This window comes from Rhipicephalus sanguineus, chromosome 4 (assembly GCF_013339695.2).
Source record: "Rhipicephalus sanguineus isolate Rsan-2018 chromosome 4, BIME_Rsan_1.4, whole genome shotgun sequence".
Classification (NCBI taxonomy): Eukaryota; Metazoa; Arthropoda; class Arachnida; order Ixodida; family Ixodidae; genus Rhipicephalus; species Rhipicephalus sanguineus.
This window is the reverse complement of record NC_051179.1, coordinates 124,791,373-124,813,530: the sequence shown is the minus strand read 5'-3', so window position 1 is coordinate 124,813,530 and position 22,158 is coordinate 124,791,373. Positions and strand designations below refer to the sequence as shown.

General features: G+C 43.7%; 1 protein-coding gene across 2 annotated transcripts; it reads right to left on the bottom strand.

Annotated features, from left to right (window-relative positions):
• Positions 1-214: 214 nt before the first annotated feature.
• On the bottom strand, positions 215-21,596 carry LOC119390636 (uncharacterized). 2 transcript variants are annotated; one of them, XM_037658245.2, is made up of 4 exons: positions 21,300-21,596; positions 7,192-7,302; positions 5,366-5,742; positions 215-2,073 (listed from the first exon to the last, which is right to left on the bottom strand). In XM_037658245.2, the coding sequence occupies exons 3-4, from the start codon at positions 5,639-5,641 to the stop codon at positions 1,789-1,791; spliced, it is 561 nt and encodes a 186-aa protein (XP_037514173.1). In that variant the 5' UTR covers positions 5,642-5,742; positions 7,192-7,302; positions 21,300-21,596; the 3' UTR covers positions 215-1,788. The 2 variants fall into 2 exon arrangements, with proteins under 2 accessions (XP_037514173.1, XP_037514172.1); XM_037658244.2 differs by lacking the exon at positions 7,192-7,302.
• Positions 21,597-22,158: the final 562 nt, after the last annotated feature.

Here is a 22,158-nt window from a genome sequence, read left to right as displayed (position 1 = left end):
AGCCATTCCAATAATTCCGTGTGTTTTCATACGGAATTCATATGTTTTCCTATAATTTCCACATGTTTTCCATATATTTCTGTAACATTCTTACGGAAACATACGGAATTATTGGAATGGCATACGGAACGTTTCAGTAGGGACGTGCGCAGCGGCTGTTTAGGAGTAATGATTGGAAACATATATTTATTCATAAAAGACGGTCACACAATGAAAACATACATATGTTTCTTTTTAATGCGTACCTCAAAGTATAAAAGGGAAAAGGAAAATAAATACATACAACACAACCAAAATGAATGTATTCGCGCTAACGCAGCATTGCAGGCAAATAACGCAGTCACACACTGTTTAAAATGAGCGCCACTTCACGTATAGCAGGCGCCACTAAGTGATCATCGAAGAGAACACGCAGCTTTCTGCAAACACACACACCCGCACACACGTATACAGGCACACACATACGCACGCACACTCGCACACAGAATACAAAGAACAAAACAATGCGTCACTGAGGCATCAAACAGCGTTCGAAGACAGGTTGTTTCAGGAGAAACAAGTTCAGATGAGGCACGAAATGCGATAATGCTTTGAGATTAACTCTGGGTACTTCGTACTGCTCCTGTAATGCGTAAAATTGCACTTTCGTAAACTGGTACGGGGCAGCGTAAAATAAGGCTTCGTTTCCCCATTAGATAACATATTTAAACCAAAGGCAGCTGTTCTGAGATTCTTCTCGAAACTGCGAGAGTCAGTGGAACGTGAATAAGCATTTCCACACTCCTTTGAGAAGAGGACATTTGCACTTACAGGGAGTATGATAAGCAGAGTTTAACAAAGGTATTCGTGCATGTAGGCAGGAATAATTTCCTTCATTTGGTGCCTTTTCCTGTTTTCGTCTAAGCATCACCCATATGAGGAAGAGCGAGTTGCCCGAAAATATTTAGAAAATACTGCTTCGTCTAGCGCATATTGTGGAAATCATTGTAGTTCAACTTCCTTATGTCCTGTCTTTTGCAGGGATTCTGCGTCGACCATCAAAGGCCGATCGCGAGGGCTCTAGACGTTTTCGGAGCTCAAAGCATCCCGGACTAAGGTCGCCTCCCCTAAGCAACTTTGTAAACAGATTCTATTATCTCTCTCTCTACAAGTAGAGCTCTATTGCACGTGCCATTATTTTACAGCAGCTCTAACACACATAAACTAATTGCAAAAACCTTCAGTTTCACCTCAATATGCCATTAACATCTATGCATTAGTAGTAACGCCACATTTGTGAAGTTGACTGAGTGTGTTAAAAAAACGGGTTCAAAATTCGACGACGTGACGTGCATCTCAAGACTCAGCGCCCACATTAAATTTTATTATGTCTTTCCGGGAGCTTCAGGCAACCACTTCGGAGATTTTTTTTATGGCTTCTCTGGCTACTCAGCAATCAATTTGAGCATTCGCAGGAACTTCGGACACACGAGTCCTCTACAATACGTCCGCAGTCCGCGAAGAAAGACACACCAGCGCGTTTATGAGAAGAACGTTGCTTCTGAAGTAAGAATTATTGCCATCCTGGACCTGACGTCGATGAGAGGAAGATCCAAATCGCGTGGCATTCCACTGCATGATACAAAAATTGACATGCGAGTCTCTGTGTCTCTCCTGACCTGTCTTTGGACTTGTCAAACACGGATCGCAATAACAAAAATTTCGCAAAACTGCGCTGGAAAAAGAATTTAGCTCCCTAACTACTGAAACGTTGTTTTTAAAGAGAACCACTGTTAAGTAGTGCTATGTCTAGTCCCGTCTGTTCCGACGGGCACCACCACCGAAGATGAGCGCACCGAGCAGACCGGCTCCCAACACCACGGCACCAGCGACGGCTGCCGGCTGTATGTAGTTGGTCACTACAGTGCGGGCGTCGACTTCGTCAGCGGGAATTTCAATGTCCAATTCGCGCAGCAGGTCTTGCGCCCATTTTTGGCAGTTGTTCTTGGTGTAATGGTACTGGCCGGAGTCGCACATCTTCCTCAGCAACTGGTCAATGCGTTCCTTTGGAATGTTCCGCTTTGCAAGATATCTCTGCAAAAATAAAGAGGCCAGTAAGGGTGTGCTAGGTTTCGAACACTCGAATTTAGATGACAAAAACCAACTGGCGCGCAAGAGATGCAAACGGAGTACGACAGAAGGGAAGCAGATATGGTACGTATTAGGTTACTCTAAGAATCCATAGTGCTACTTCTCAAGCAGAAATTACTTTGCAATCCAATTCACGCGATCATTAAATATAGAAAGTATCGGCAAAACGCATAAAACGTCATCGTGAAACGCTAGCCCACTTTAACGCCTTGATAGCAAGTATTGATGTAGAGGCATGAAATCGAATTCACGACTTCATGGTCGGCGTTGTCGTTTTCAGTTACTGCCCCAGTAGCATCTCTAGATGGGGCCGAACCTGACGTTCTGCGTCAGAAGGCGTATGTGTTTTACAGTGTGTAATGAATTATATTTAAGGAGTGCATGCATACAAAGATAAGAGAAAGTCAAACCATTGGCGCCTACACTGAAAAACAACAGTCATCCTATTTATTTGTGGCGCTGCTAAATCGGAAGAAATACGCAGAGCGATGCATAATTACGCTGATACAGCAGTAAACTGTACCACATGGTACTGTCTTCTTCCCTAGCCTCATAAAAGTCGAATATGGACAAAATTCTCGTATTGTGCCCACTAGCACGTGTAATATGCGATATTACGCGTATCTCTTCTTAATGAGGTCTGTCCGAACGATGAATATAGTTTCATGACTTTGCAGGAACAGAAAAATTATACGGCGCAGATTGACTGGCGTTAATTACCATTTTTAATGCGAATAATCGAAGGACCACTCGCACACACGGCTTCAGCGTTGTGGAAAAGACGCCAAGCGTCTCAGACATTGCACCAAAAGGGATTTTTGAGCAAACGAGTAGCGTTTTCGAAAACGCACTTACTTCCGTACGCGTTTGCTTCCACGCGCAAAATCTTTATAGCGGTTATATGTGGATAAATATATAACAGTTATATACTACCCTAACGGTCATGCACCTTGGACGTAGCGTTTATAGAGGCATTTTGCAATGAGTCTTAAAGAAGCAATGACCAGCAATTCCACATGATATCGCTTATATAGATACAGTAGAAACTATATGAACTTATGTCTGCTGAGCCTCCATAGTGCATGGAGTCGAAGGATGTCCATAAGTCACGCTGATGTGAATGGCTGCCGAGTTAAAAGAAAAAGAAGTTCACAGTTTAGCTTATATGCGTCAAGTGTGCCGAGCATAGAATGTATCACCAGAATGGTTGTCCATATGAGATAATTTTTTTTAAATGAAGACTTTTTGAAGCCGCCAAGAAAAAGGAGCTAAGCTGTCCAAAATTTATACTGGAATATAGGTTCTGTATAAATAAGGAGAAAACCAGTGTTGCTTAGAGCTTAGGGATTCTGTACTATATAGGTTCAGAGTTGAAATCCTTCCGCCGGAACATTTTCAACATTTTAATCTATGTGCACATTTTTCTTATGTCGATTCGCTGCGCTGACGTCCTCGACGCGCCCGTGTGTGGGTGACGTCACACATGAAGCTGGGCAGTACGCCCTTACAGAGCGCACTGTCCTATCTAAACCTTGCTATTCGCATGCCTAAAAATAGGCACGCAATCTAAGCCATTTTTTGAGCTTCGAGAATCGAAATCCGTGGAGCTGATTCGTGTTGCAGGACTTTCTAAAAGGCAACCAGAGTTGTTCGTATCTTTTGCTAAATAGTTATCAAGTGATGCCTAATTACATAGAATAATTGATTCCTTGCGAGTAACGAAACAGCGGTAGTCACGCTGCAAAAATACATAACAATAATGCAACATTCAAATTTTTGGCGAACTATGGAAGAATTGTGCACATGGCGGTTTTTCTTCAGACGGTATATCGTATACTGAATTTGAAGACCGCGTAACACAGAATTTTCTGCCTAAATGCTACGAATTACATTACGCACGCAATTAAACTTTTGAATGCCTCCTTACAGAACACAATTTGAAAAGAAAAAAGAATCGACTATATCACGAAGCGCAATGGCACTGAGACTATTGCTATAGCGAAGTGGAATTCGCAACTACGTATAGTTGAACGCTTACTTTCATTGATAGATCTGGAAAAGGGTCTTTAAAAGGGAGTCTATACGCCAGCGTAATTTTATGAAGTCTTTCAAAATCAAACATGCAGTGAACTATCATACCGTACGTACTATTGCTAGTTAGAGGTATTCCATCTATTTATTCTTCGGTAACTAATTAAACATGTGACAGCTCCGTCTGTCATGAGTGTGCCCAAATACATGAGTGCAGAAATAAAGGTGAGCCTGGGCGAACGCTAAGCCGATCCGAGACTATATCTAGATAGCATTGCACGGCGCTGCCCCTTACTTATCCTACGTTAATATCAGGGCAAAACTAACAGAGCTTTCAGCGTTCGCTTTCACTGCTAGTTATTCAAAACTGTATTCCCGCGAATGATCCGGCAACCACAAATGCATGTCTCTTAAGAAAAAGATTGGAGGTCGTTCGAGCTTCGCCTTCAGGAGTAGAACGCGATGGCGTAATTGGGCCCCGTAATTTGGAAGGCGTAGTCATCTTCCCAATCGCTAGCCTGCTTACTCTTCTCGGTGTACACCTCCACTGTGCCGCAAGGAAAGGAACGTCTGTTCGCGTAATATTGACCGTTTCAAACTATCCTAGAATGCCTACTGCAAGTACTGTTGCGAAGTGCCCACTACGGCATTATTCTTACTTTTTGCGGATTGGCGAAGTACCCACTACGCGTGCGTAACGCAACATGCGCACCTGCACACGTTTTTATGGCGTTGCTGTTCACGATAATTAATTATGCCTGAGAGCTTCGTAATTGGTGGCCTTTAAACCAACCCCTATTTGCGCGATTCACGTGTTTTGACGCCTCGTGCGATTCTGCGCGCCTGCCGCGCAATATTACACGCGTTACATACACTCCTCGCACTACATGGCATTCATATCACGTTCTTTTCTGAAACAGTTTCAAGCAGTGTCGTGGCTCCGTGGTAGAACCCCTACTTGCCACGCAGATGTCCTCAGATCTCAAATTTTCGACGACACTGATTTTTCGCTCACAACCAACAACGCCGACACCAGAATCTCTGCGAAACGGGCTTTTTAACGCTGTCACGTTAACAATCCTTAAGTCATGAGACGGTCTTCTTTCCGCACGGTCATTGGCCAATGATCACCGGCTGTGGGTGTGTGCGTCAAGTTCAAATATCTGCTACTTCTGTCAAGCGCAGGCATGCCATCCGTATTTACCTTGTTCTCGTAGTTTTCTAGCGTAATCCTCTTTTTCCAGTACGTGCGGCCCGTCAGGTCTCCATCGTGGTTGTCGGCATCGCAGATCAGCACCTCGTCCTCGCCGTAGTCGAACACGAGGAGCCAGTGCATCGCCCACGAGTTGCCGCTCGCCGACTGCGAAGAAGAGGTCAGCAGGGAAAACGCGTTGACAGCGCCATTGATGGAGTTCCCCTGCTGAAGCGGCCTACTGCAGAGGTACACCTCGCACCAGTCGGAGAAAAGGGAGCCCGACATTCTTGTCTTCGTCGACCTCTTCGTCGTCCACGCAGTATCTCGGCGACTGCACTGTCGCGCGTCTGGCAGCTATCTGCAGAGCGGCAGTGGAACTGAATTCTCTGCGAGATAATAAAGAGCAAATGTTGCACGCAGCCACGCAAAAGCAGCTTCGATAAACAAGACATAGCTCTAGATGGTGCCGTGTGGATTGCCGAGATAGCGCTGTAGTGACGCTACCATCAGCAACTTACACGCTATCTGGACGTGGTAGGGGTGATACCTACAACAGGGGAATCCCCTTTTTGGGGCTACTTGTTCTTGCGCGACCTACCATCGCTTATAAAGTGCAGTTTGAAAACACGAAGAATACGCGAGGACGGGCGCTTAATGTGTCCTATATTGTCCACGTTCTCATGCAGCGCTGTTTTTCTTAGTGGTGGATTTGTACCAGCAAGCCAGCAATTAAACCCCTTAAAGTACATCGATCAGTCGCCTACCTGCGGCGGTCATCAGAAAGTTGCCTGGTTCAGGCTTACAGCTTTGTACTACCACTAAATACATATCTCTTTTCCGAACCACCCAATAAACGGCTTTGATTCAAACTATAACGTTGTTTCTTTGGCTGCCATGTTGCTATTGCGGAGCTGTTGCAAAGCTGTTAGGTATGAATTGATGATCTGCGCCTAAAATTGCAACAAAAGAGGAGTTACTTCAAAAAAACAACCAAGGCCTAGACGAGTGGGCCAGTAATATTTCCGGAAAGAAGAGTAAACAAACATACGGTATTAAGAAGATGATTAACACCGAGCTACGCATGTCATTTTATAAGTCCTCGGCTCCTCGAGTTTTTGTCCTGAGATGAATGTCCACACGGCGATTGATATTCGTCAGCTATAACTCGGCCCTTGATTACGAACTGCGTGAGGGGGGTGCACGTAATTGACAAAGGGCATGACTGTAATATATTCAAACTGGAAAAACTGCGAGCGATCTAAGCCTTGTCTTCTTTTGCTGGGATTGAACCGAATCGAGAAAACGAAACTGCGAAATTTGATGGACCTGGGAAGCACACCTCGAATATCTTGATATTAAAATGTGATTTCGAAAGATTATTGGGTAAATACAAATTCTAACGTTCATTGAATATCTAAGAATCAGAAATCGGTCAGCCTGCTTGAATCAAAATGAGCCCCACTCCGCTAACGAACGGGCGTGCTTGCTCCGCGACGAACTCGAAACGAAAATAGCCAACGTGGCTATCTTAAGATCATTTTCATAATGGCTAGGGATGTAAAATTACCGGAAATGTTGAAGTCACGGAGCAAATGATGAAGGTAGGATTCTTTGCTGAGTAATTATTTGAAAGCGCGGCACTGTGTCCCAGTCTTTTTGAATGCATAGAAGTAAATATGGCAGCATAGAGGGCCGAGATCAAGACTTGTAGAAGTTGAAGTTTATTTCAAGATGCCAACCTGTTTGCATATATCGAAGTAGGAATATCAGCACAGGAGGGTGGATCTGACGCCTTCTTGAAGTTGACGTTTATTTAAGGCAATAAAGAAACTTACAGTTTAAGGATTTCCTTTAGAAATGCCCGCTTCTGGACCAATCCCCCGGTGTGGGTGTGCCCCGCAAGTTCAAGGATTCACTCTGCTTTACTTCTACAGTTCTCTACAGCACTGGTGGAAAAAACAATAAAAGCATGAGAAGCCGTCTGCCCCCTCAAATCACAAAAATCCCTCCAAAATGACGTAATGCTCAGTAGTATAATTCACAAAAGCTGAAGTGTTCTGGTCAGGCCCGTAGCCAGGAATTTCTTTCAGGGGGGGGGGGGCACTTGCTGAAATCCTTGACTATTTGAGAGAAACACCTATTTTCATTATTTACTTTCGGTAAAAACACCCACTTCACAAACATTTCGGGAGGGGGGTGGGCAGGCCCCTAGCCCCCCCCCCCCCCCCCTTTCCCGCTGGCTACGGGCCTGGTTCCGGTATGACTGTAGGTTTTGTCAACGAATAATGTCATTTTCATTCCCTCACGCGTCCGTTTGAATTTCCTCAAGTCGGTCGTGAAAGCTGCTCTTCAATCAACAGACGAAGCTGGTGTACTGTATTCATACATCTAGAAGTTTAGCTTTCTGAACTTGAAAACTGAGATAAGCAATGACGCTGACTAATGTTCCAGAGAGTGTTCCTGCTGCAAATGAATTACGAAACGGGAACTTTGCACCATACTGACGAAAGTCCTCGTTCCTTATGTTTTTTTGTTATGTTATTCAATAAAGCGCGTGACATATTTATAGCCAGCTGTAAAGCGAACCCTCAACATTCGAGTAAAACGCCTTTTCCTTGACAGGCACAAGAAAGCATTGAGAAACGCTAATGATTGCGCATGTTATTGGATAGGCTGTACTTGAGAGTTTTTTTTTTTTTTTTGCTATTTTGGAAGGATAAGATCTCTGAAGTGCTCACAAATTAGGCCTTGACTTTAAGAAATGCAGTAAGGCAAAAAAAAAAAAAAGAATTGTCGCTATCTGTTCTAGAATTGTACAGAGAGTGCGACAGAGCCAACGCAAATGCAGTAGATAAAGCAATTTAAAAAACGCAACCACCGTGGTGCTTCCTGAATGGCGCCTAAATGAGGTTAGCTGTGTCGCTCTTCAACACGTTGTCCAATAGTCTGTTACATAAATAACTTTCCAGTGACAAAGGGTGTTCTTGGGAGGGTCCAGCTTTTTAACGCAATTAATGATCGAGCGTTGCAATCCCGTAAGGTATGTTTTTCGTAGTTTTTACATACCGGGACATGCGTGAGCGAACCACTGTCTCACTTGTGCTATGAACACTGTGGAAGCGTATACATTCGACGTACACATTGAAAACAAACGTGACTTCCAAGTTCAGGGTCACCGTAGTCGGGTGCAACTTTAGAAGGCGGCGGCATTTCTGGCTCGATGACCGGTGACCACAAGCCTACACCTATAGACGCGCCGTCTATGTATACGAGAGCGACAGTTTGTTTAGTCTGGGAGGCAATGCGATGCCGTGCTTCCACAATCTTGGCGGCGCTCGTCTTTTCCTGCCTTTTTGAGTTGTGCCCGCCTTAAGTTAAACTATTCTGTTCGCTCATTTTCTGCCGTTAGCATTCGCAGTAATAAGTTCGCGCCCGACAGAACACTCCGCAGGTTGTCTCTTAGACACCTTCGGTACGTGCTCGATTACCTCACTGCATTTGAGCTTCAGGCAGTCACAGACATTGAGCACGTTGCCGCTTACAGAGTGTCCCCGGCAGACACACAGCTACAGGAAGAATAAATATGCTTGCGACCATGCGCTTAGGCGCATTGTACAAACAGATGGCTTGTGGGGGTTCACGGAAGCAGCTACTCAAACTGTGCTACTGCCAGGCATGGCGGCGACGGTGAAGTAAGTAAACAACGTCATGATCATACGTGTATCGCATTGCGCTTGGCGGTGGCAGTACTTACGGTGTTTACATTAACGTTATCGTCTGGTCTCCCGGCTCAAAACTCGTCTGTGAAGCTTCTGTCAAATTAGTACCCTACGATGACTACCACGAAGATGTAAATAGAAACCCTCCATGGCGCACCATAATAACAACAGACCGAAAAAAAAAGCAACACGGCAATGAAGTGCGTTCATAGTTGAATTATCTTTCTAGCAAAATCTAATGAAAATGATATCAGACACATTCAGTCAAACTTAATCGCCGTAGTTAACTGGTGTAAGCATCTGTTCGTGGAACTAGACGCTGGAAAGTACACAGATTCTTTTGAGATTGGGTAACCACAACAGAATTGAAGATATGTGAGCCAGACGTACGCCACTACCTTTGTTCTCGTCGTAAAAAGCAAGCTATACCACCACTTGACGCTTGCAACGAATGAAGTTTACAGCGACTATACATATTGCCCCTAATCGAGCCCCGTTATCAGGAATTTTTCGTGAATAACACGAAGACGTCCTTTCAATTATTTATTCTGCGGTCATTCGCAGAATGGAAGCGTATTTATGCCGAAACCACATTCATTCACAATAACCTCAAGTTTTGAGCATCTTTAACGAATATCCCGTAATCTTTCATTTTTTTCTGAATACCCTGTAAGCCTCGCATAGCATTGTGCTTAATTTTTTTTTCTAAACATTGCGTAATCTTTTACTAACAGCGTGTAATCATTCTGCACTATGTTATTTTGTTTGTATACCGCTTTTCAGTGTTTGCTACAAAAATTCTCACGATGTTGTGAACCCTATCTAATTGTGTACAGACGCCTCTATAGCTACTTAAATGTTCCAACTGCTCTTATATCTCACATTTGTCGTAACCCAATTCCTTTTTAACAGCGGAACTCTTTACGCTCGGGAAAGCCCCGTGCGGCCTTAGCAGAGAACTCGCCCTAGCCATGGGTCGCCTAGCAACGCGTTGGAAGAAGGAACATAGGAGGAGACGAGAAGAAAAGCAGAGAAGAAGAGCGGAGGAAATAAATAAAACAAAAGAAAATTTATTGACGAAGGGGAACAAGAACCCGCGTACCCACAGTCCGATGGCGAGCGTCGCAATGACTCGGCTATCCAGGCATGCTAGCAGAACAAGCATTTATGAGGACGATATGATTGCGTTGCTACGAGCTGGAAAACGAGAGAACGATAGAGAGAAAGGGAAAGGAACAGAAACAGAGAGGGAGAGCGAAACACAGAGAAAGAGAGAGAGAGAGACCGAAAGGAATAACGAGAAAGAGCGAGAAAGAAAGAGATAGAAACAGGGACAGAAAGAAAGCATAGCATAGTCATGTGCAGTGTATAGCGTAAGCAAGGAGGTGGGAAAAAGAAGTGAGAGTGGGGCTAAAGCGTAGCATATCCGTGTGTACTGCAGTATAGCAAAGGTTTGGGAGACGGAAGTGAGGATGAGAAGTGATGTCAGGGTGACGAGGAAGGAATGGAGGAGGGGTAGGCCACCAGCTCCGCTCTTTCCACCGTCTTCGTACCACTTGTCGTAGCTGCGCGAATTTTTTTAGCAAGAAAATAAATATGTATTTGTTTAAAAATAAACAGACGAATAAATAAATAACAATACAATTTCACGTAACATACACCGTGTGATAAGAAGTCTTACTTTTTGTTGAATACGTGCGTTAATATATGTGATCTCACGCAAGGGCAAAGTAAAAATATTTCGAATTATATGACCTAAAGAGGCGCTCGCGCATCGTAACAAATGTTAGCAGAGAAGCAATCGGTGCAGTTGAGATTTGAAAGCAATAATTATGTTGAAAATTAGATATAAGTTAAGGAAATCAGACAGTGGAGAATGGTTCTTATAGAGGAGGAGGGACGAATAAAGGACAATAACTGTGCGAATAAGCAAACAGACACAAAGAGTATGGCAAACGTCATCGTCATCACTTTACAAAAGACAACAATGCTCAAGAGACAGTTCAAATATTTATAAATGTTCGACACCGCCATTTCGAAAAGTATAATTACAAAGCTGGCAAGTGTAAATACTTGTGTGTCATCTTGCCGATTATGTCAGCGGGCACAGCAGTAATGCCGCGCTCAGTGTGCTGCGTAACGCGAGGCGTAGGAGGGTCGACGCTATGGAGATAAAATGTAAGTCATTCCAGCTATGGTAGCCGTGCGCAGACGCTATCAGTGGTCTGCTGCCTTCGCGAAGCGAAAAGGTAAGCGCGGAAGAGGGTGTGTATCGCTGATATTAGGACTGACAAATGCCTCTCCACTTTTTTATCTCGATAGCATAGTTCCTCCCATTTGTCAGCAGGGTGTGTCCAGATAAGATCGAACACGAGGTCCCGGTCACCATTCCCGATTCTGATGAAATTTAATGTAGGTCTAGGCATTACACCCAGAACAATGGTTTCGCAGTTAGTTTTGCGAAAAAAAAATTTGTTCGCCTGAAAAAAAATATACAAATTTTGGCCGCAAAAAACGCTTTTCCGCCAATTTCGCGATTTCTGAATTTTGAGCGCACCTAGGGAAAAAACGGTGCACTTCTTCGTCACAATATTTATTCCCCTTAAAGAACAAGTGAAATACAATCTTATGAGACTATTATTTTCCTTGCTTGTCGAAGCACTTTTGAAGAAAAAAATCACCAACTTGGCAAATCGCACAAAATACCTGTATTTCAGGAATTTATTGCTGCAAGCAAGTTAAAGTGAGGATAATAAAAATCGCTCCATATTAACTTTGATACTTTCGCTCTCTTTTAAAATAATTTTTGTGGGTTTATCGCGCTCCGTTTTGCTTGTTATAATTGGGCTGAAATGTAAGCAATTTACCAAAAACGCCGAACTTTGAAAATGTTTTTCTCAAAAAGGCCATTTTTAATTTGTTTTAAAATCCCTCTGATTGAAGTCAAGGACGTCATCTACCAAAGTGCAGAAAAAAACGTTGCATTATTTTTGTTGCTAACAAGTTATAGTGCGTCAAATGTGACCACGCCAGCCTAGCGGCCGCGTCGTTCGTTATGGGCTGAAACTCGGATATAAGTTGCTAAAAATACTTGTACGTGACATAATCACAAATCAGCAGCTCTACACAAACAAATTCGCAGCCCGGTGTCATGGTTCAGCAAGCTTTGTCTTGGGGTCAGCCGCTTGACAAACCCGCAGCAGCGGCCGCTCGATGCTGCGGGCACTCACATTACATGAGTGCCGCTTCGACTGCGGATGAGCTCCGCTTGCGCGCCAAACTACGCTCAGAGGACAAAAGAGTGAAGGAATGCATCACTGTGAAAGTTAAAGGCCGTTAAGTGCCAACAAATGTCATAGTATGCAACGAAAACTCTGCCGGCAATTTCCCAGTGAGCGCCTTCAATACAGCACGGATGTATTTTTTTCCCCTGCTGTTATGCCCGAAGCCGCATAGTATCATGATAAACGCTCGACTTGCGTTGAACATTCTTTCTGCGGACGCACAACAATACAGTATTCTAAAAGCGCTTCTTTAATGAACTAAAGGACTTGGACACACTTCTTTTCACAGCCGGCTGACACAAGTGTTCTGGCACAAGATGAACAACTGCAGTTAGAGTTGCTCGACCATCGGAAGCACGTATGACCGCTTTCTTTCGATGTCAATGGCTTTCTTTTGTGTCATATGTTGCTCATAGAATGAACCTAATTATCCTTAGGGCTGCAGAAGAGAAAAAGCACCACATGAGCGCACTACTGGAGGCGCTCACTGGGAAATTGCCGGCAGTGTTTTTGTTGCATACTATGACATTTGTTGGCACTTAACGGCCTTTAACTTTCACAGTGATGCATTCCTTCTCTCGTTTGTCCTCGGAGCGTAGTTTGGCGCGCAAGCGGAGCTCATCCGCAGTCAAAGCGGCACTCATGTAATGTGAGGGCCCGCAGCATCGAGCGGCCGCTGCTGCGGGTTTGTCAAGCGGCTGATCCCAAGATAAAGCTTGCTGAGCCATGACACCGGGCTGCGCATTTGTTGGTGTGGAGCTGCTGATTTGTGATTATGTCACGTACAAGTATTTTTAGCAACTTATATCCAAGTTTCAGCCCATAACGAACGACGCGGCCGCTAGGCTGGCATGGTCACATTTGACGCACTATAACTTGTTAGCAACCAAAATAATGCAACGTTTTTTTCTGCACAATGGTAGATAACGTCCTTGACTTCAATTAGAGGGATTTAAAAAAAAAATTAAAAATGGCCTTTTTAAGAAAATCATTTTCAAAGTTCGGCGTTTTTGGTAAATCACGTACGTTTCAGCCCAATTATCAAGTAAAACGGAGCGCGACAAAACCACGCAAATTATTTTAAAAGAGAGAAAAAGTACGAAAGTTAATATGTACCGATTTTTATTATCCTCACTTTAACTTGCTTGCAGCAATAAATTCCTGAAATACAGGTATTTTGTGCGATTTGCCAAGTTTGTGATTTTTTTTCTTCAAAAGTGCTTCGACAAGCAAGGAAAATATAGTCTCATAAGATTGTATTTCACTTGTTCTTTAAGGGGAATAAATATTGCGACGAAGGAGTGCACCGTTTTTTTCCCTAGGTGCGCTAAAAATTCAGAAATCGCGAAATTGGCAGAAAAGCGATTTTTGCGGCCAATATTTGTATATTTTTTTTCAGGCGAGCAAAATTTTTTTTCGCAAAACTAACTGCGAAACCATTGTTCTGGGTGTAATGCCTAGGCCTACAGCAAATTTCATCAGAATCGGGAATGGTGACCGGGACCTCGTGTTCGATCTTATCTGGACACACCCAGCAGGGTGTAGGAACGAAATCGCTTTTGTTTCGGTTTTAGTTTCGGTCCACCGCAGAAAGATTCGTTCCGTTTCTGTTCTGGAACGAAAAAAAAAGAAATGTTCCGTAACGGTTCGTAACGTTTTTTTTTTGTATGCAAAAATTTGAAGTTAACTTAATTAAAAAAATTCGGCAGATCGCACGCCTTGTGGCAATCGGTAGCATGCGAACTAGTTAGCGAGTAGTTTTGTCAGATCAGATCAATTAACTTCATTGATGGCCCTGCGAATTGGTGGGTTGGACCTGGATCCCGCCTAGGCTTCGGTCAAGGGTTGCTGGCCCTTGGCGGCTTCCTCGGCTCGCTGGATGGCCCAGAGTTGGTGCTCCAGGTCCGAGATGAGCAACGCAGACTCCAAGCGCGCGCGGAGGCTGTCGCTGTTTAAGGCTGCGTCACGGCTATTGTTTATTATATCTGGACATCTCCATAGTATATGCTCTAAGGTGGCTCTAGAGTCGCAATGTCTGCACTTGTCTGTCGTGTATAAGTCTGGGTGTATTACATGCATGATTGCTGGACGCGGGTAGGATCGGGTTTGTAACTGCCGCCATTTGGCAAACCACGCAATTACGAGGAAAAGAACAACCTGGAAATTCACCTCACTACGGCGGATGGTAAGCCCACACCCAAGGTGGATAGCATCAGAGTGTTGGGACTCGTTATTCAAAGTAGCGACCATAATGGAAGGATCATACGAAAATTACACAATGTAGCGTCTCAAATCATGCGGCTACTTAATCGCATCGCCAACAAATATAGAGGGATAAAAGAAGGCAGTCTGCTTAGACTAGTCTAAGCGTTTGTAATAAGCAGAATAGTTTACGTAGCATCATACTTACGATGGCACTCGTCAGAAAGATAAAAATTAGATTGTTTAATCGGGAAACTATACAAGCAAGCAATTGGACTCTGCTTCACCACTAGCAACGATAGTATACTGCAGCTAGGTCTTCACAATACACTGGATGAGCTAATCGAGGCACACCGCATCGCACAGTACGAACGTTTGTTCGAAACAAAAACAGGCAGGCAAATATTGGATCGGCTAGGTATTACTTATCACACCCAACATGGCGTCAAAGTAGATAGGCCCAGACATGTTACAGGCGTGATAACCGAGTAGTTTTATGTTGCACGTTTTTACTTTGAGCCAAGCATTACGAGGTGGATCGACGTGTTTCTGTAATTGTTGTAGTTGTGTGCATATTGTGGGCTTAGCAGGCACGACGACAACACTGCCGTTTTAAGCGCAACTTATGGTCTGACGTGACGTCAGCACTCACGTTAGAGAACATACGTCAGTATTATCAAAACGAAGGGCGCTTTACGGAATGATGATGTGAACATCATACGTCACTTTCGTCGGCGTATTCCTCCGGGATCGAGCGACGCTTGAATTTAGCTTGCTGAATCATAGGAATACAAATGTAATGTTTATTAGACTGCTATAAAAACGAAGCCAACAATGGAACCACAGACGTTAGCCTGGCATGACACCTGTATCATAGGAATATATATGTAGTGTTTATCGCTTTACTATAAAATAAATAGCCAGCATCACAAACACAATAGACGTTGCACCGACATTACGACTGCATTGGCTGTTTTTCGAAACCAGTTTACAGACCTGCCGTGGCGCTGTTGTACAATACCTGATTGCCACGCAGAATGCTTGGGCTCGATCCCTCCTGGTATGCTAATTTTTAAAGGTACTGTCTACCGCCCTTCATCACTTTTCTGTTTTGTACCGCATTGAAAGGTGTACCGTCTGAAGTGTCCAAACTTGCAGCGCTTTTTTTGGAAGGTGAGTAGAAATTTTTAAAACGGAATTTTTCGATGTGCCTTCGGTCTTCTTCCATTGGCGTGAAACATGCCCAGAACACTGGTTGGTGGACGCGATGACGATTGTAGTGCCGGTGAAAGTTAAAGCCGAAAGCACATGCGATTTTGTAGAATCACTTTATTTTCGCTGGACACTAATGTAATGGATGTAACAGTGGTTCTCAGCGCGCTAGCGGTTAAATGAAGCCTTATTATACGATTACAGAACACTTGTTTTGCTGTAATCGCAGTATATGCGTTTATTTTAGCGCATGCTGCCGCAATCCAAGCCAAGTTGATTCGTCAAAAAGAGACGATAAATGCGCGCCTTCACAGCGCAGCACATGTGAGACATCCTAACAACAATACAGCGGCACAGTACGACCAGCGCGGAGAGCCGCATGGCACAGCGCATGAGTTGAGTCAGACGAAATCGAAGACGACACCGCAAGCAGCGCCACCGGGCGCCTATTTAAATGCGTGAGAAAAAAAAAGCAAAAAATTACTCTCTGCCGCAACCGAAAGCTGCCCCAACGTGTGTAAAATACAATTTCAAGTTATACATGCTTGTTTTTAAGCAAAATGAGTCTACCAGTAGGCTGACCACATCGCTGTTGGGTGACGCTAGCGGTGATTCTTTGACGATTTTCAACATCAGATTAAAAACATAATTCCTTTTTTATGGGGCAAAAGCAAGCTCGTTGCCACCGATGTGACGAACGATCTTCTCATTTTCACCGCAATGAGAAAATTTTTTTTCCGAGCGGTAGACAGTGCCTTTAATCTTTGCATTAGTGGGTGAACGCTGCCGAATTCGGCTTGTCTTAACGATCTCGAATGTGATTACCAGTGCCTGTTCTCACCGTTCCTGGGCAAATATACACTGTCCATCACCTGTGCCACATACCCGTATACCGCAGCCCATGGTAAATGGGTATGTGCCACCAAGGGTTTGATGACATATGCAATAAGATTTTCCTGTTATTAATATCATGGCCAGGGAGTCATATTCGTCAAATCCTCTGACCCTCCCATGCCAATTTTCGTCTACACCAAGTTAAGGAGGCGATCATGAGAGCACCCAGACGTAGACTGATAGATAGATAGATAGATAGATAGATAGATAGATAGATAGATAGATAGATAGATAGATAGATAGATAGATAGATAGATAGATAGATAGATAGATAGATAGATAGATAGATAGATAGATAGATAGATAAATAGATAGATAGATAGATAGATAGATAGATAGATAGATAGATAGATAGATAGATAGATAGATAGATAGATAGATAGATAGATAGATAGATAGATAGATAGATAGATAGATAGATAGATAGATAGAAATAGAAACGCTGAAAGTGCGTAAGGTTCGCTAAGAAATGATTCGCATTTAAGAACATTGGATATGTCATATAGTTACTAGCCCTCCTCTTAATTAAGAAAATGGTACAGGGGTAAAACCCCATCCTTCCCACGTTCTTCAGAGGAGCGGAAGTAACTGTACCACGAATTCCTACCAATTAGCACGAACCACTACTATGCCCTTCAAGTCATATTATTTATTTTCTCAAAAGTGAATTGCGACTTTTAGCGGGCTCAATGCTTTGTGTCAAGGGAGTGAGCACAATCTCAGAAGCAGCACGTCATTGTGTGTACTTTCCAATGTGCGAGACCGCTGTTCTGACAAAAAAATCGCCAGCCCTGCGCGGAACACGCAGCACAGTCACAGCGAAAGCTGGAAAAGCGGTCTTTCTAGAGCCCGTTGTACATTCTCCTGGCGCAACTACTACAAGCACACATGCAAGGTACCCACTACGCCATAAATCATTGTAATTTTTCTGAAGTAGCGAAGCACGGACTATACCATTTTTCGTCATTCTTCGGAGAATCGGGGAACCCGCTACACATCTGTGAGGCATTATGTGCACTTTGTGCTGTGGCTGATGTCGATGAAGAAGTATGGCTGAGCCCTTTGTAATGGGTTGGAAGCATTCAAAGCATTCGCCAGGCTGTTATCTTACTCTTCTGCCAGGCTATATTACATATGTTAACAGGATTTCTTGGCCGACATGACGCCTGTATGGAGTATTTTTTGCGAAGGAGCTACAAGCACCAGCGTAGCACTGTGGAGGAATATTTGACTGCCACGCAGAGGGCGCGGGTGAAAATCCCATCCGACCTAGGCATTTGTTTTTCATTTCATTCTTTCTTATCTCAATCGATAGCGGTTACGGACACCGGCGGCGGCGGACAACTATGGCGCCAAAATCGGCTGTTGTGATCTCAGAACAGCTTTCGCTGTAACAAACTTCAGTGCCGACAATGCCCTCTCCACGCTGGCCTGCGTGAAAGGCGCGCAAAAGTCCCCTTGCGCTGATATAACAATCGCTGGTTGCCACTGTTTTCGTTTTTCGCACAATTTCAACATATCTTTGCTTTGGAATTCCTGCCTGAGGTACGCGCTAATACTGTACCCTGAGATATGCATAATTGCTCACGTTGCATGAGCTCAGTTGTTCCGGATTGCCAAGTTTTCTCGTGAACTGAAAAACGATTGAAAAAATTTCGGTTTCACTCCGGAACGAAATAACGCTAAAGTTTCGGTTACGTTTCCGTTCCGGTCAAATATATCGCTTTTTTTGTTTTTCGTTCTGTTCCGACCTACTCTTTGTCAGTATAGAAGCTTCGCGGTTTGCTTAAAACAAGACGTGCATCTGTGTGCGGAAACGAAGCTACGAGTAAATGCCAAGTTATGGCGTATGCGAGCGATTGTGCCGGGTTGGGCTGCACTGTGCACACGCACGTTTTCGGCAAAATAAAGGCAATAAAGAGAAGAGGGATGCATAGGCCGGAAGAATGCTACCGGTAGAATACTAGAATGCTACTACCGGTAGACTTCTACCGTTTCTAACTCTTTTGTAGGCATTGTTTTCCGACTAGCAGGAACGAATTTATGAGCGAGAAGTCTTAAAGAAGAAAAAAGGAATATTTGAGAAAACGTCACCTGGCATCAAAGTTTTTCGTATCTGAATAAATATAGGGTTTTGCATGCGGGAACCAAACCGCCATAATTAGACCCTGTGGGGGGGGGGGGGGGGAGGGGGAATCCGGAATCATTTGGACCACGCCAGCTGTACACAGGCGCCCTCGAGTCCTTTCTGGTAGTGATGCAAAACTATCGGTGAATTGACTATTAATAGCATCGATAGTTTTATTGTAACTATCGATAGTGTAAACAAACTATCAATATTACGACTATCGAAAAACTATCAATAGTGCAATCGGTAGTATCATCGGTAATATTATACAAGCGATAATACGCTCTTACAAAAAAGTTACTAAGCAGTTAGTACACGCATGCATTTACTAGTTTCAAGCGCATTTTAAAACTTCGCGGCACCCCTTTCCTAACCAGCAACTAGTAAAGCTGATAAATTTTGCCGTCACTTACTAGGGAGCCTTTTTTAGTGTCTTTAACTAGGTAACTACTAAGACACCTATGTTGCCAGATGCTTCGTGGACGCCGCACTATATTATGCCGTAATGGTGACAGCCTTACGCAAAATTTAGACAAAACAATGATTTTCCTCATTGTGATGGAATAACGATATCGTGCTACGTGATCACACACATATATGCGAACAGTGGGATATACAAGACACTGGGTAAAAAATAATCGATTATTTCTCTAAGTCCTATGACTGCTAACCGGTACAGTGCGTACGATTACGAATAGGTGCGCAAATAGCCATCATGCTGTTGTTCGAGTAGTTGGCGCGTGCGCATAAGCCTTGATATCCTGTGTGTGCTTATGTGTGTTCTCGCTTACGGTCTGTGTGTGTCCCAATGTATGTTGTTGTGATGCATACTTACCGTGGTAATTAAATAAAGAAATCAGCTGTTGTGAATTGGTGCAACAAGCCATGCCAGTTTGTTTGTTTTTATTTTTCTAATTTCACCTTATACATGCTTTTGTGTTACTATTAACGTTATAGGGCAAATCACACGCACATATAAACGAAATAGGCGTAAACCTCTAGTTGGCTAATTGTAATCTGCTAGAGTTAGTACGGTTACTAAGTTGCTGGTGCGGTTACTAACAATTCAGTAACGTACTACACATTCGAGTTAGTACAATTCACTTACTAACAAGGCAGTGAATTTCACTAACCTGCATTTTACTATTCGTATTTCGTTGGTGAATAATAGTGTACTATCGATAGTGGTGCGAATAATGACGCCGTTGCTGGCCAGCGATATTGCCAAAACATTTCCGATAGCCTACTATCAGTACTACCAGCGCTAATCAGTTCGCTTAATTTATGAGCAATTTCTGGCGAAAGAAATTAGTTATTTCCGCAGTGGAAAAGGCGGAATTTTTCTATCAATAAATTCATATTGAAGAGTAACCAGTTACACTTTACATTGAACAAACTTAGTCCATGATATTTTTTCTTTATTTTAAAATCATAAAAGGCAATATCAGTTTGAAGCCGCGCAGTTCCGCCACAAGTAACAGCTTCCTTTCCGCTACAGCTGAACAATTTCAGCCTATTATCATGTGTCAGCCAAGATTTCGGGTACAGTAACACAAACGTGTCAAATATCTTGCCCTTCGGCCTGCTCCTCCTGCCAAACTATATACGAAGCCCTCGGGGGGATCAGGTTTATGCTGCAATGAGTTCGCGCAGTTGATTTTGTACTATCGATAGGGCTATCGAATATACTATCAATAGCACTATCGATAATTCTTTGTTTTTTGCTATTGATAGTTCGATAGTGACTCGGCTATCGATAGTATCGATAGTGCCATCCATAGTTCTGCATCACTACTTTCAGAATCGTGTCATTCGGTTAATTCATTCCGCCTTTTCATATGTTATCAGGATAAAACCTTTAAAATCAGAATCTGACTTACACACCTTTTCCATCGCCGTCTCATTGATAACTTATTTTTAACGTGCACTTAAGATAAGTACACAGGCGTTTCCGCTTTTAGGCTCCATTGAAGTGCGGCCGCCGTGGCTCGAAACCGAATCCGCCCCCTGGAGTTGAGCAGCGCAAGTCGTTCGTCGTTATGCTACCACGACGAATGCAAAGAACAGAGCTGTGGAATGTGAAACTGTACGTAACACGTTCGTTATGAACCACAGAATCTGGTTATTTATGCTGACACCGAAAGTTTCGTTTTCGTGAGTACAAATAACACAAGCCTGCTCTTCGCGCTAATAGCTAGGGTTTCTTTATATTGAGCAAGAACGCTAAGAACCATGAATACATAACGGGTAGCTAAAGTGACACGTACACACAAACCGCGAATAATACTTGCGTTGTCTACGCCTAGTTTTTAACGGACACGCACCGCACAATAGAATAAACCCGTTTGTGTCCGTAAAAATCACAGTTAACTGTAATAAATTTTTTTTTTTCATATTTAACAGCTTGACAAGAATCTATTTCCAAGACAGATATTTCAGAGCTAGAAATAAGCCCGGGAATGCCAGACCAACTGAAAAGATACACGGGGTTACGAAATGCTTACCTTATTGTCAACCGGTGTTTGGGTCATCCACAGACTCACTCGCAGGCGTTGAACATTTTTCGCTCGCGGAAAACTCGATCTAGATCTTACGCTGCTCTGGAGTAGTCCGTCCTCTATGCTGCTGAGCAGCTTGCTCCATAGGCGAACGCTTTCAAAACACGACTAGCGTACGCGCCGGAAACGCGTGGTAGCGGGGCAAGGGTCTCGCCTTGGAGGGCGCACGTGGCCCCTGGTATTTTGCGAGAATGCGAGCCGTGCGCGTACGACCGCTGTCTTCGAGACCGTTGCTGCCGGCAGCGCTTAATTCCGCGGAGCTGCTTTCGCCGCGTCTTGCAATGCGCACGCCCCCCGCAAGCGTCGCTTCGACGTCGGTGACGCGACCGAACGAGATTCTGTTTTCGTCGCGCGGCGTCCGAGCCAGCTGGCGCGCAGCCCACACATGCCGACTGCTCGGCTGACGTCACACGCGCGCCTCCTACGCTTCGTCAACTTTATTTGTTTACAGCAGGAGTGTGAACATTAAAATAGCATAATCGGTGCAAACGCGGGCAAATAATTTCAGGAAATTAACATGCCCCTGCAATTTTCTTCGGTCCCCCGAGTGTGTAGTAAATAAATAAATATTTAAATAAATCAACGAATGGGTAAATCTGCACAAGTAAGAGAAAATAAGAAGAGTACTACTATAGTATACAGTGTTATTACGGGTGTTTCAAGAAATGCTTCCGAAAGTCCCCACAAATAAGGGAAGCGCCATATTTCGTCGCCATTTTCAGAATTATTTTCCGTAGCGCCGGGCAACTGAACATTATTAAAAAAAGTAATTACAACATCAATTGCAGAAATTTTAATATTGGAC